Below are 12345 nucleotides of genomic sequence, written 5' to 3'. Positions count from 1 at the left end.
CTGAAGAGTCGCTCCCATCAGTTCTTTGAAGGAGTTTTGGTTCACATTCTCTTTCATCACTTTGTCTTTATCACACTTCAGTCTAGTGTAGCAGTCGGACTGTTTTCAGAGACAATGGTGTCTATCTTTTCTAACAAAGCTATTGTCTCTCTTCATACATCATACTAATTGTTTACGTGTGTTGTTGTTTTCAGCAAAACATTTCTTAACTTTCAAATCTGTCATTGCACTTTCACATTTTCACCTGGCTCATGAGTCACAACTGTCATTACATAAAGAAAAGATCCTTTCCCAAAAGTTTTATTTTACAGAGATTTATTTTTTATTTGTCCGTGGCATGAATCGTGAAACTCCAAGTCTCAAACTGTACAATGGCTCCATTCCCATGGATCACTCCATTCCCAAATCCTGGCAGGACAAGATGCATAGATTAGTCTGGCAAGCAACACACACACAAAGTCTAAACTCAACGATCCAGCGTTGACGGAAACTCAGAACAGCAGCAAACTGCCCGTGATGATGATCAGCTGCAGCTGGTGATGGTTGAAGAGCAGCAGGTGTGGCTGACTTCAGCGCGGGAACTCTTCCCAGCCTGATGGCACTTGGAAACCAGCCTTCTGGATACACACACATCCAAACACATAGACGAAACAGGCAAGCTGACCAGCGAGGGCTGTCAGACCATGACAGTCATTGACAGACAGATAGAAACACACTGTAAAGCTGAAAAAGTTTAAAAGCTTAATTTATATTATTAATTTATGCTATTATTATACTATTTATAATAAATAGATTTCTTGTAGCAGGCTCTGAATTGCTAAATTCTAGGTTTTATCTCACACATGTGAGAAGGTGTGCCATTAAATAAATGCAGCTTAACAATAATAACTTGGTGAAAATACTCATTTAAAACTGGAAGCCCTGTAACATGAACTCACTTTTTGTTGTTTTTTTTCATCTGTCTAACCCAAGAGCTGACGTCCTTTTTAACTCTCAGCACCAACAAATTCCTCCCATGTCTTTAATAGATCTGATGGGATGTGAAGAGTCCAATATGTGAAACTCTGCATGCATATTACATATTGCTACTTAATAAAATTCATTGTACTCAAAATGTTTATATTAATTGTAGTTTGGGAACGTGATCTGTAGCACTCATCAAACTTCATGATTTTGTTCCCGACCATCATACAGTGTGAATAAACAGGCCGAGGACTGCCAGCAACAGGATGACATGAAAATAAGAGCGTCTCTCTCACAAGAAATCATCTGCTAAGGTTTATAGGAGATAATTTAATAAAATTTAAAGTTTCATGTTCTGATTGCCTTGGGGTAGATTTAGGGTTGGGCACCCTGGGACAATTACCAGATTTCAAGTGTTAGCCATAATTTTTCAGCAACTGAGTGATGCTCTCAGTATGTACCCAAACTGGAAAAGCTATTTGCTGAATCCCTGCTATACATAACTAAGGCAGTTATGAAGGCTAAAAGCGGGTAGCTGTGAGGTAGCATAACATAAGCACCAAGGAAGGTTATAAGTAAACAGCACCAGCAGACTATTTAAGTTTCTTTTAAGTATACTTTATTTTTGGCATCGCCATTCTACCATAAAACAATCAACCTGGTAGCCAAAAATCCCACTTGCTTTATACAGGACTTTAAATGGTAAATGGCCTGTATTTATATAGCGCTTTACTAGTCCCTAAGGACCCCAAAGCGCTTTTACATATCCAGTCATCCACCCATTCACACACACATTCACACACTGGTGATGGCAAGCTACATTGTAGCCACAGCCGCCCTGGGGCGCACTGACAGAGGCGAGGCTGCCGGACACTGGCGCCACCGGGCCCTCTGACCACCACCAGTAGGCAACGGGTGAAGTGTCTTGCCCAAGGACACAACGACCGAGACTGTCCGAGCCGGGGCTCGAACCGGCAACCTTCCGATTACAAGGCGAACTCCCAACTCTTGAGCCACGATCGCCCCACACCTGAACCTCGTTAGTCGCTACCATTGAAACAAATAGGTCAGACCAAACAATACAATTCTAAACAAAGCTAAATGGTTTGAAAAGTAAAACATTGCATACAATATAACTAAAAAGGCAACTTTAAAGAAAATAAACAATACTATACAAAATGAAAACCCTTCATTTGGTTACACCCAGTGATGCAATCAATGACCTCATGACTCTATATAAACAGGAAGTACTGGGGCGGCCCTTCCCATATACCTGTCTTAAATATAGGACCTGAATAAATGGACAAACATGGTAAGTATAACCAAAGTAACATAAAGAAACATAATTTACCAGACATTTGCCTGTGAACAGGAGAAAATTCAAATGACAGTTACACCAGCAATGTCTAAATTAAAGCATTATGGCTGAAGGTAAAATAACAAGGAAATAAATTATCAATATGGTTAAGGGACAAGTAGTAAATGAGTTCATGCCTAACCACTTTGTCACATTAGCTTACACCATCAGGTTAAAACGAATAAAGAAGTCACTGTTTCCTGTTGGCTCTCTGCCAAAACTCATGGAGGCTTAAAGCCACTCCTCTATAAGAGGAAATACGTGTCAAGACACCATTTACCATTTGTTCACTTTCAATACAATTTCACACCCATTACAAAGTCATATGCTTATTTATAAAATAAAGGACTGCAATGTTATGATGTAGTTTTTGCAGTTACTGTGGTTTTGGCAACTTGAAGTTAGTCTTTAATTTAGTTAGTTGCACCGGAGGAATACTCTAAAATAATGGAAATTTACTTTTTCCTTAATTCAAAAAATTCTGTTGGACAGTAAATTAAAATACAGTTATTGTAGCTTTAAATTTACATGAAGTCTTATTTTTGAAGATATTTATGTTTAAAAAAAAAGTATTTACATGTGTAAAACCAACAACAAACAGGGTGATTGCTGCATATTTGAGGTCTGAAAACTTTCAACTGGTGACATTTAAACATTAAATCTTAGTGTTGAACAGCCAAATAAATTAGATGTGGAAGTCTCTTTCATTTGCTGGCAGTTCAATGTCAAATTAATTTGAATGATTAAACATTCTTGGTGTGTGTTTGGTGTTCTAATAGCTGCAGTTCCAGCAGAATAAAAGAGATTTGGCAGCAGATTAGACTCAAGTATAGAACGTGTAGTCTAAGGAGCTCGGAAAGAAAAGCATCTAGACTTCTTTTAGGTCCAGACACTTTTCTTTCTGAACCTTCACAGACATATAGAAAGTGAACTTTTCTGCATGAACTTTGTGGCTTTTGAGTTTAGTTGCATTACACTTGAACTGCTGCCTACTGCCTAACAAAAATATTTTCTTTTTTCTTTATCTCATCTGCCTTTGCGTTTTGCATTTGGGCCATGTTTCTTGCTGCAAACTATGACAGCACCTTTGTACTTGCCCTGCCCCCAGAGATAACTGGGTAACAGTTGAGATTCTTCTTGTGCAACAGATCCAGACTTGCTTGTTTTCTGCAGAGTCACCGCGCAAAGTAAGTAAACCTGATAAACTACCTGTGCTTTGAATCAACAAACAGTGTCAAGCTGAAACTGGTTTTGGTGCGTTTGCTCTGCTGCTGTGCTACTACTCATCCTTTCATATTTGCCACTTCAGTTGGTCCTTGTGCATTTTAGTAAGTTTGTAGTCTTACTGATAGCACTGTCTTATATGCTTTATATTATGGTTATGAGTGCAGTCGGTCCTATTTGATGCTTAAATGGTGTATGAATAGTTTAGCATTAAATATTTTACTATTTTGGATTGAGTTATTTTCACAGTGGTACTTTGTGTTGGGTATACACCCTCTAAAAAACACAGAAACTACAAATAGATTTAAATTTGAAGTAAACTTGCTTTAATAGGAAGGTAAACAAACTTCCTTCTTTTCTTCATTCTTCAGCTGTAAATCAGCAGAGATGACAGAGCTGATGGAAAATGAGGTAGTGAGGGCTTTCAGTACATATGCAGTTATTGTTGTTGTGAAGATGCTACTGATGGGGCCAATGACTGGATACTACCGCTTCACCAGAGGGGTGAGTTCAAATGCCAGCATGTTCTACATTTTGGGTATTTCTCTGTAAGATTAGCTTAGTTGCTTTTTTGTCCTGGTTTTATAAAACTGCAAGTTCAAAATTTACAAGACTCATGTTGGTTTAAGAAAAATAAAGAATTACATAACTAAAGAATAAAGAAATGCATAACTGCTCCCGAACCATCCTCACTTCTCAGTGTTGATCCTTTCAACCTGATATATTATTGTGATAAGTCCTGGTAGAAACAAACACTTGTATTCTCTATTTTTTAAAGTCTTTCTCTAATGAAGAGGATGTAGCCAGAAAGTCTGCAGAGGAAAAGAAGAAGCTGCTGAAAACTCACCCAGATGTAGAACGAGTTCGAAGGTGAGATAATCTGGCCCTAAAATTCAGATACTACAGAATCCTGATGTGTCTTTAGAACACAGGTGTCGAACTCCAGGACTCGAGGGCCAGTATCCTGCAGGTTTTAGATGTGTCCTTGATCCATCACAGCTGATTTACATGGCTAAATGACCTCCTCAACATGTCTTGAAGTTCTCCAGAGGTAATGAACTAATCAGGACACCAGCCCTCGAGGCCTGGAGTTCGACGCCCCTGCTTTAGAACAACGGTTGATCTAAAGAAGTTAAGAAAATATCATGTTTGTTTGTTTGGGGTTTTTTTTTTTTTGGGGGGGGGGGGGGGGGGGTGTTTTAGGGTTTTAGGGCGTGTTTGATATTCTTTGGACAGACACTACCAAAAAACATAAATGTGTATAATAAATTGTGTAAATTAGTCGTGCCTACTGTTACTAATAATGTGGCCATCGCAGTTGCTAAACCTCTGTTTGTTTTGTCCTCTAGGTGTCACCAGAATGACCTGGAGAACATTATTCCCTTCGTGATTGTCGGCCTCCTTTATGCTCTGACTGGACCCGAGCTTTCTGTCGCTCTTCTTCACTTTCGTATTTTCGCTGGCGCTCGGATCTTCCACACCATTGCCTACATTGGCGCTCTGCCTCAGCCGAGCAGGGCTCTGTCCTGGGTCGTGGGCATGCTGGTCACCTTCTCAATGGCTTACAGAGTGCTCAACACAGTTCTTTTCCTGTAGAAAACATGCTTGCCCATAGAGCTGACTTTCTTAAAGACATATGCATGTGTTTACTTTTCTCTTGCTGCATCAATCTGTGAGCTTGACAAATAAACATTCTTTGCATAACCTTTTGTTTGTTGGAAATGAACAAAATGTGTGTGGGTTTTCTTAAGGTACTGAAGAATAGGGCTGGGTATCATCACTGATTCCTATAACTGATTTACAAGGTCCCGATTTGATTCGATTTCTGATTCAATTTAATTCACTTTTGACTCAGTCAGAAATATTATAATTATGATCTTTATCTGCACATATCCATATTTTTATATCTATGTATAAAAACAAAGCTTGACTGCGTTCGAGCTGTCTTGTGGGGGGGGGGGGGGTTACAGTACTTGTGTTTACATGTTTATGTGGAATCTTTTTACATACTATCATTTACTGTTTTAGCTGTTTGGCGGTTATTGATATAGTTTTGTGTGGCAGACATGTGGTCTCCGGCCTGCTGCAGAGGCGGGGTGAACAGGTGTGCCTGGCGAGGTGATTAACTTTTGCAGTGACATTCGACGAGGCAGTGGTGTGTGCGTGATGGCTGAACGGGTTAGGTGTCCCATGCCAGTGTGCTGAAACCACAGTTGGATTATTGTAACAATAAAAGCGCTGTCACCACATGGACCGTGTTGTGCGTCCTTGGGAGGGTCCGAGATCACATTGGTTCCAAATTCCAACATTCCCGCCTCCCTCCATTGTGGATGTTGCTGCATTGCAACAGCGCTTTGCTGATGTGTTCTACCCCCTACCCGGCCGTACGTCTCTCATGGAGCACCATTTTGATATGCAGCCTGGTGTGATGGTGCATTCATGGCCCTACAGGCTGCCTGAACATAAAAGACAAGTAGTTCAGTGGGAATAGAGCGAAATGCTGAAGTTGTGAGTAATAGACGAGTTGCACAGTGCGTGGTGTAGGCCCATTGTTCTGGTCGTGAAGGAGGATGGTTCTATACTGTTCTGTGTCGATTATCACAAGGTGAACGAGGTGTCACGTTTTGATGCGTACCCAATGCCCAGGGTCGATGAGCCGCTGGACGAGTTGGGCACTGCTCACTTTTTCACGACACTAGATTTGATCAGTGGCTACTGGCAGATTCCCTTGTCTGCAGTCCAAGGAAAAAACGGCCTTCTCCACTCTTTACAGTTTGTACCAATTCGTTACACTTTCGTTCGGCTTGTTCGGGGCCCCTGCCACCTTCTAGCGTTTCATGGACCGGGTGCTGCGGCCATATGCTGCCGCCTACCTAGATGATGTAATCATCTACAGTGACATGTGGGCGGAGCATGTGTGGTGGGTGGCTGCGATCCTGGAGTCTCTGAGGCAGGCAGGGCTCACGGCCAACCTCAAGAAGTGTGCAGTTGGACGTATAGTATTTGGGGTACCACTTGGGGTGCCCAAGCTGGCCGGCTACTGTTGCCGGTTTGTGTTGAGGACCTCACCAATCCCTTAACTGATTTCACCCGGAAAGGTGCCCCGGACCTGGTCCAGTGGACGAAGCAGTGCCAATGCGGCGTTTGTGCAGGTAAAATGGACTCTCTGTGGGGAGCCGCTGCTGTTCACGCCTAACTTCTCCCTTCCTTTTCTCCTGCAGACAGTTGCCTCGAACAGAGGACCGGGGGCAGGGGGTCTCTGGCCTGCTGCTGAGGATGGGTGGCACAGTGAGCTCCCAGGGTGGCGTGGAGGCAAGTCAGGTTGTTGCAGGAAACAACTACACTGTAAGTACCCTGTCCTTTATGGGGTGCAGGCCATATTATGGGGTCACCTGTGACACCTGCGACAGGGTACCCTGTAATTACAATGGGGGCAACGATACACAAAATTCACAGGACGGTTCAGTTCGATACTTTGGTGTCACGGTTCAATATTTTTTGATACAAAAAATATTCATGCCTTTTTAATTTGTCATTTATTAAAATTAAAAATATATATTTTAACTCAAAATGACTCTGGTAAATTTTGTAGCATGCATGCTTGTTGTTTTTTGTCTGCTTCCACTTGTCTTTGCACTAGGATGGTGTCAGCATAAATGTGCAGTCATAATCATTGTGTTCCCACTAGTGCTGTCAGCGTTAATCTCGTTTAAATGATATTAACGCCATAACGCTGCAAATCTCCGTTAACGAGTTACCGCAGATCGCCCCGTGCTTGGTGCTGGACGGCGTCAACACGTTAACGAGCTAACTGCGCTAACGCACTAGTTCCCATCCAATGTAATTGAGCATTGCGTGGCACATCCGACATACTGTTTTGCTTTTGTCCATGATGCGCTTACCTTCAGGGTCATACTTCACATGAAAACCAAAATAGTTCCAAACGCCAGATCTGAATGAAGGGGGGGAGGTTCAATTTGCCATGTTGCAACGAGCTTAGCTTCTGTCTCGCTAGCCTGCGCTGCGCTCAGTGGATCTGCGCTCGACAGTGCAACCTAGGCAGAGTAGTCGAACGCAGATCCACTGAGCTCTCAACACAGACAGCATCGTCAGAAGAAAAGTTGATAAAATAAATTAAAAATGTTGTATTGTTCGATACATATGCATACCAAACCGAAAGCACTGTATCGAACGGTTCAATATCGATACGAGTATTGCTGCACCCCTAGTAATTACATATAATTTTGTGTAACAAATCCAGCCTACATTATAACTGCCTGCACTGTATTTAGGCAATTGACATTCAGTGTAGGCAATTGGCTAGAAGGAGAGCTGTAGCTGGAAAGGAATTAAAGCAGTTTAGTATGATGAAAGATAGCAATGTTAAAGTGCTGACAAGTAAAGTGTGTGTTGAGAAGGTCAGAAGCAGTTGCACTATTTCTTTGTGAATGTAAACAATGGCTGCTGCAGTACATCTATGAGGACAGGGAGACAGTGGTAAAGTTTGCAGCAGGAGTGAAATTCACTGTTCACAGTGGGGATGGACAGCCTGACAGATGAGGTCAGAGCGAGGTCAGAGCTTTACTTGCAAAAGAAAAGTTACCTCGATAACCTATTAATAACTGTGTGTTAATGGCAAATACATAAGTTGTTGTACATGAATTACAATTCAAACTTAATTCTGTGAGAAGTCTGTGGCTGAGGTGTGGTCTTTGGCTCCACTGCAGGGAAGCAGCAGGCAGCAGGCTTGAGGGGAACGGTCAGGGAGGATGGCAGGGCAGGTGCAGCTCATCAGGCAACTACGCCCTTCCCTTTTCAGTCCAGCTGGTTCCAGGTAGAAGGGGTGTGGTGTGGTGACAACTGGAAAGCTGTCTGGTCATCACAGGAATAATTAAAGTTCTTTACAAGCGTACTGAGTGACTGCAAGTGACTGGGGTTTACAAGTGGTGCCAAAACCCAGCTTGCAATGTTGGATGTGCTGACCACGCAGAGATGGCCGCAGTGCACAGGGAGCATGCAGCAGCGAAAGAAGTGCAGATGCCAGGCTTTAGGACCAGGCCAAATGCCAAACCTGGGTGCTGGAGAGGCTGGTCAGGGCTACTGCTGTCAGGAGAGGCGCAGACAGCAGCTCTGAGCCTGCTGCCAGTCTTACAAGGGAGCTTGACTGACATCAGCTGAGCCATCCTAGACTGATTGGGCCTCTCCGGTTCTGGGGCAGCCGGCACAGTGATTTAGTGATCATTAAAATTGATTCAGAATTTGAAAACGTGTAATTATTCGTGTCATAAATCATGACACACTGCTCTCTTCTACATAAGCTGCCTTTATAGATTGAAAGTAACAGTATCTGTATTGTTATCTGCAATACTGGCCCTGGCCCTCAAAGCAGCCATGCTCTGTTGGCTGCCTTGATTGACAGCTGTGGTAAAGTTTGCTGTAAAGTCAAACTTTTGAACTTTACAACATCCAAATGTTCAGATAATTAAAAACAAAAATACAACCCTTTGAACCTAAACTTTCATAAAGTGTCAAAATCAATCCGCCACATATTAAAATCTCACCTCTCTTGACCATTTCTTCTTTTTGGTCCAGCTCTTCATGTTCCTTCATGTGCTTGAGTCTACTGTAGCAGTGGTAATCATTTTCAGAGACCATGACATCTATTTTCTCTAAGAGATCTATTATCTCGTTGGCATCCATCATGCCTCTTGTGCACGTGTGGCATCTTTTTTCACTAAATCTACTGTTAGCTTTCAGGTCTGCCAGTGCACTTTCATATTTTTCACCCGGCCACCGAGTCACAACAGTCATTACATAAGGAAGAGATCCTTTCCCAAAAGCTTTTTCAAGCCACTGAACCCCTGAGGTGTAATGGCTGCTATGCCGACCATATGGTACCAGTAAGAGAAAGGCATGAATTCCCTGGTTTAAAGGAATTTTGTCAATATTTTGCAGACCAAGAATGTTGATGACCGAGATGTGCCGGCCACACAAATCATATAGTTTGGATGAAAATTGTTCAGCATTTCTTTCTTCATCATGGTCAAATAAAATGTTTCTCGGTCCAAAGTCAATGGCATTTCGCTCACCGGTTAGCACAAACGTGAGGTCAGGCAGCACTGAAACAAACAGAAACAAACAAAAGAATTAAAATGACACTATCAGAGAAAAACAATTGTTATATTATTACAAATATTACCTTTGTCACTAACTGCAGTTGATGCAGACATAGTTTCTCTCTGTCTTCTTGTAGTTTTATTGCTCACTGAGTAGCAAACTTCATTACTGGGATTCCAACTAAAAGAGTGGTCATACCTGAAACCACGTAAAGAGCAACCATGCACCAATACGCCATGTCAGAATACACTTGCACTACTGCAGTATTACATATAGAGCTAGATAAAACAAGCATATGGTACCAAAAGGAAGGAGGCAGAAAAAAAATATACAACAAGGCAGAAAAAAAATATACAACAAATTCTCACTTGGATGAAAAACATAAAATCTGTTTGGCAAACCTTTCATATTATGTTAAAATGCTAGACTACCTTTGTTATCTTTCACAGATGTAGTTCAATTGGTTTTGGATTATTTTCCACCTCCAGGTGCTGCATTATCTTTATTCTCTTCCATCCAGCGGCTTTATTACCATTACAGTCACAGGACAAAGTAATTTAAAAAGAAAGAAAGAAAAAAAGATGACATCACATAGAAAGATTTTTTTGTAAAATGATTAAAATGCAAACATATTTTTGTTTATTTGTTTTACAAATTAAGAACTTTATTAAAAGTGAACTCTTGCAAGTATAGTAGTTTGCAAACATGCCAACTTTTCTCACTTCTTAGGATGACCCAATTGTGCAACAGACATTTACTGGTAAATTTTAAAGATTCACTGTCTCTTATCGTGGCTATAAAAGATGAATAAAGGTGATAAGAATAAAGTTTTTTAATCTTTATACCATAATAACAAACTGATGGGGGAAGTATCTGTGTGTCAGTAGAAAAAATTCTCTATTCTTCCTGTTGCTATGCAATAACAAATTAAATGGACTGAACAAAGTCCATTTTTAGTGCCTCTCTCTTATGACATGTCTGCAATGAAACGCAGAGACAGTTTCTCAGCAAGCCTAACTACCAGTCAAGAAGTTCTTGAAGCCTTGATGACTTAAAAATGCACAGAGCAAAATTATTTGTTTTGATTAGTTTGTTTGTTGCACATTCTCTGATTTTCCAGCTGACTAAGTTTTCAGTCTCTCATAAAGCTTTAATAAAAATGATCATGTTCTTGTCAGCATGACACTCTTCTACGGCTACCATTACAATGACAGAAATTTGTTGCTTGATCAACTCACCATTTCTGTTTAGATACGGCTGCCCTGTCAGAAATCCTCCTAGTACCCCTGAGATATTTAGAGTAAGATCAGAGGATGATTATATGTCGCACTATATTTCTGCTTCTGACCAATCCCTCCCACAAAGGTAAAAAGAGAAAAAAATGTGGCGCTTTGAAACCTTATCACTTACGGGAAAATTTTGGGTTGGGCTTACTGGTAATGATACTGGTAATGAAACTGTTAGCACTGCCCTGTCATGGAGTGAAGTGTACCCAGATGTAGACTCAGATAAGAACTAACACAAAATAAAACACACCTTTATTTCAATTGTGTTAGCAAATATAAATTACAGTAAACGACAGAAGCTGAACAAGTCAAAATGTAGTATGGGAAACCACAAGGGCTGAGAACCAGTACAAACAGTACAATACAGAAAGAAAAACAAGGTTAGAATATGAAAATCTAAAGTACAAGAATAAAGAACAGATTATGCAAAAAATATAATAATGAGCAAAATTCAACTACTGAACTCAAAGCTTGGAGTCAAAGCAGATTAATACATGGCAACTTAAAAAAACAAAATAAATGCAGTGAGGTCATAAAATTTCTTCATTCATTTGATAAATCTTTTGGATTTTATGCCAAGTAAAAGCTTTTCTACACCCACGTACTAATAAATTTGTTTTACCCTGATCAAAGTATTATGTTGTAAAGATTACAAATAACTGTATTCTTATCAGCATGCTTTTATACAGCCAACATATTATACAGAATAAAATTACTAAATGAACTTTGACACACCATGTGTTGAGCAGTCAGATCATGTTACATGAATGATGATTTAAGATTATGATGTTATTATGATGTCCATGTAGTGCAGACAGACAGTACAAATGGTATGTTTTATTCAGATTCAGTTTATCTTGTTTAATAGGTAAATAGTGAAGGAAGGCATTTTTGTTTGTTTGTGCATTTTGGGGGGATGAGGGTGAGAATCATCTCTGCTTCCCTTCTGTAAAAGTGGCTACACTCCACTGATACAATATATATAATGAATGGGTCAAAACATAAATGAATGCTGTTACCTTGTCAGCTGTTCTCTCCCACAAGTGGACTGCAGAGTCATGTCATGTAAGAAAGGATCATATAGGATCATTTTTATTTTTGATTGAAAATTATTAGGAAGATTTTATTTTAGCAGTTGATTACCTTTGTTATTTGTCATCAGTGAAACAGACTTGGCTTTATACTTTACATCTTTTCAAGATGCTATGCTATTACTATCATTGTTCTCTTCCATTGTTCACTTTTCTGCATTTCATTCTTACAGTAATGATGAAAAATAATTCCCTAAATGAAATATGCCACAAAGAATGTAACTGTAAAATGTAACCTAAAGGCCTAGTGACATTCACCATCTCTCGTAAAACTCAAGAGGTAAAAAGATTATTTTAGACATTTTTT

At 40.3% G+C, this 12345-nt stretch overlaps 1 protein-coding gene and 1 long non-coding RNA gene across 3 annotated transcripts; one reads left to right on the top strand and one right to left on the bottom strand.

Annotated features, from left to right (window-relative positions):
- The first annotated feature begins 3402 nt into the window (after positions 1 to 3402).
- On the top strand, positions 3403 to 5248 carry mgst1.2 (microsomal glutathione S-transferase 1.2). 2 transcript variants are annotated; one of them, XM_086288557.1, is made up of 5 exons: positions 3413 to 3507; positions 3553 to 3648; positions 3916 to 4048; positions 4323 to 4414; positions 4894 to 5248. In XM_086288557.1, the coding sequence occupies exons 3-5, from the start codon at positions 3932 to 3934 to the stop codon at positions 5138 to 5140; spliced, it is 456 nt and encodes a 151-aa protein (XP_086144683.1). In that variant the 5' UTR covers positions 3413 to 3507; positions 3553 to 3648; positions 3916 to 3931; the 3' UTR covers positions 5141 to 5248. The 2 variants fall into 2 exon arrangements, with proteins under 2 accessions (XP_086144685.1, XP_086144683.1); XM_086288559.1 differs by lacking the exon at positions 3553 to 3648 and having other exon boundaries at positions 3403 to 3507.
- Positions 5249 to 9533: 4285 nt separating this feature from the next.
- On the bottom strand, positions 9534 to 10173 carry LOC147332137 (uncharacterized). The gene is made up of 3 exons (XR_015128767.1): positions 10093 to 10173; positions 9744 to 9859; positions 9534 to 9663 (listed from the first exon to the last, which is right to left on the bottom strand). It is a non-coding gene; the product is annotated as an uncharacterized LOC147332137 (long non-coding RNA).
- Between the last annotated feature and the right edge of the window lie 2172 nt (positions 10174 to 12345).

This window comes from Aulonocara sp. 'chitande type north' Nkhata Bay, linkage group LG4, assembly GCF_057382095.1.
Source record: "Aulonocara sp. 'chitande type north' Nkhata Bay isolate Kocher_YH1m ecotype deep benthic linkage group LG4, A_spYH_male_GT1.1, whole genome shotgun sequence".
Lineage (NCBI taxonomy): Eukaryota > Metazoa > Chordata > Actinopteri > Cichliformes > Cichlidae > Aulonocara > Aulonocara sp. 'chitande type north' Nkhata Bay.
This window is presented reverse-complemented; position numbering and strand designations above follow the sequence as displayed.

What these genes read in the sequence shown, in the direction of transcription:
- mgst1.2 (XM_086288559.1), top strand. Translation starts at nt 3,932, where the DNA reads ATGACAGAGCTGATGGAAAATGAGGTAGTGAGGGCTTTCAGTACATAT. An exon ending in ACTACCGCTTCACCAGAGGG is followed by an intron (nt 4,049 to 4,322) that starts GTGAGTTCAAAT and finishes TATTTTTTAAAG; the next exon opens with TCTTTCTCTAATGAAGAGGA. An exon ending in GATGTAGAACGAGTTCGAAG is followed by an intron (nt 4,415 to 4,893) that starts GTGAGATAATCT and finishes TTTGTCCTCTAG; the next exon opens with GTGTCACCAGAATGACCTGG.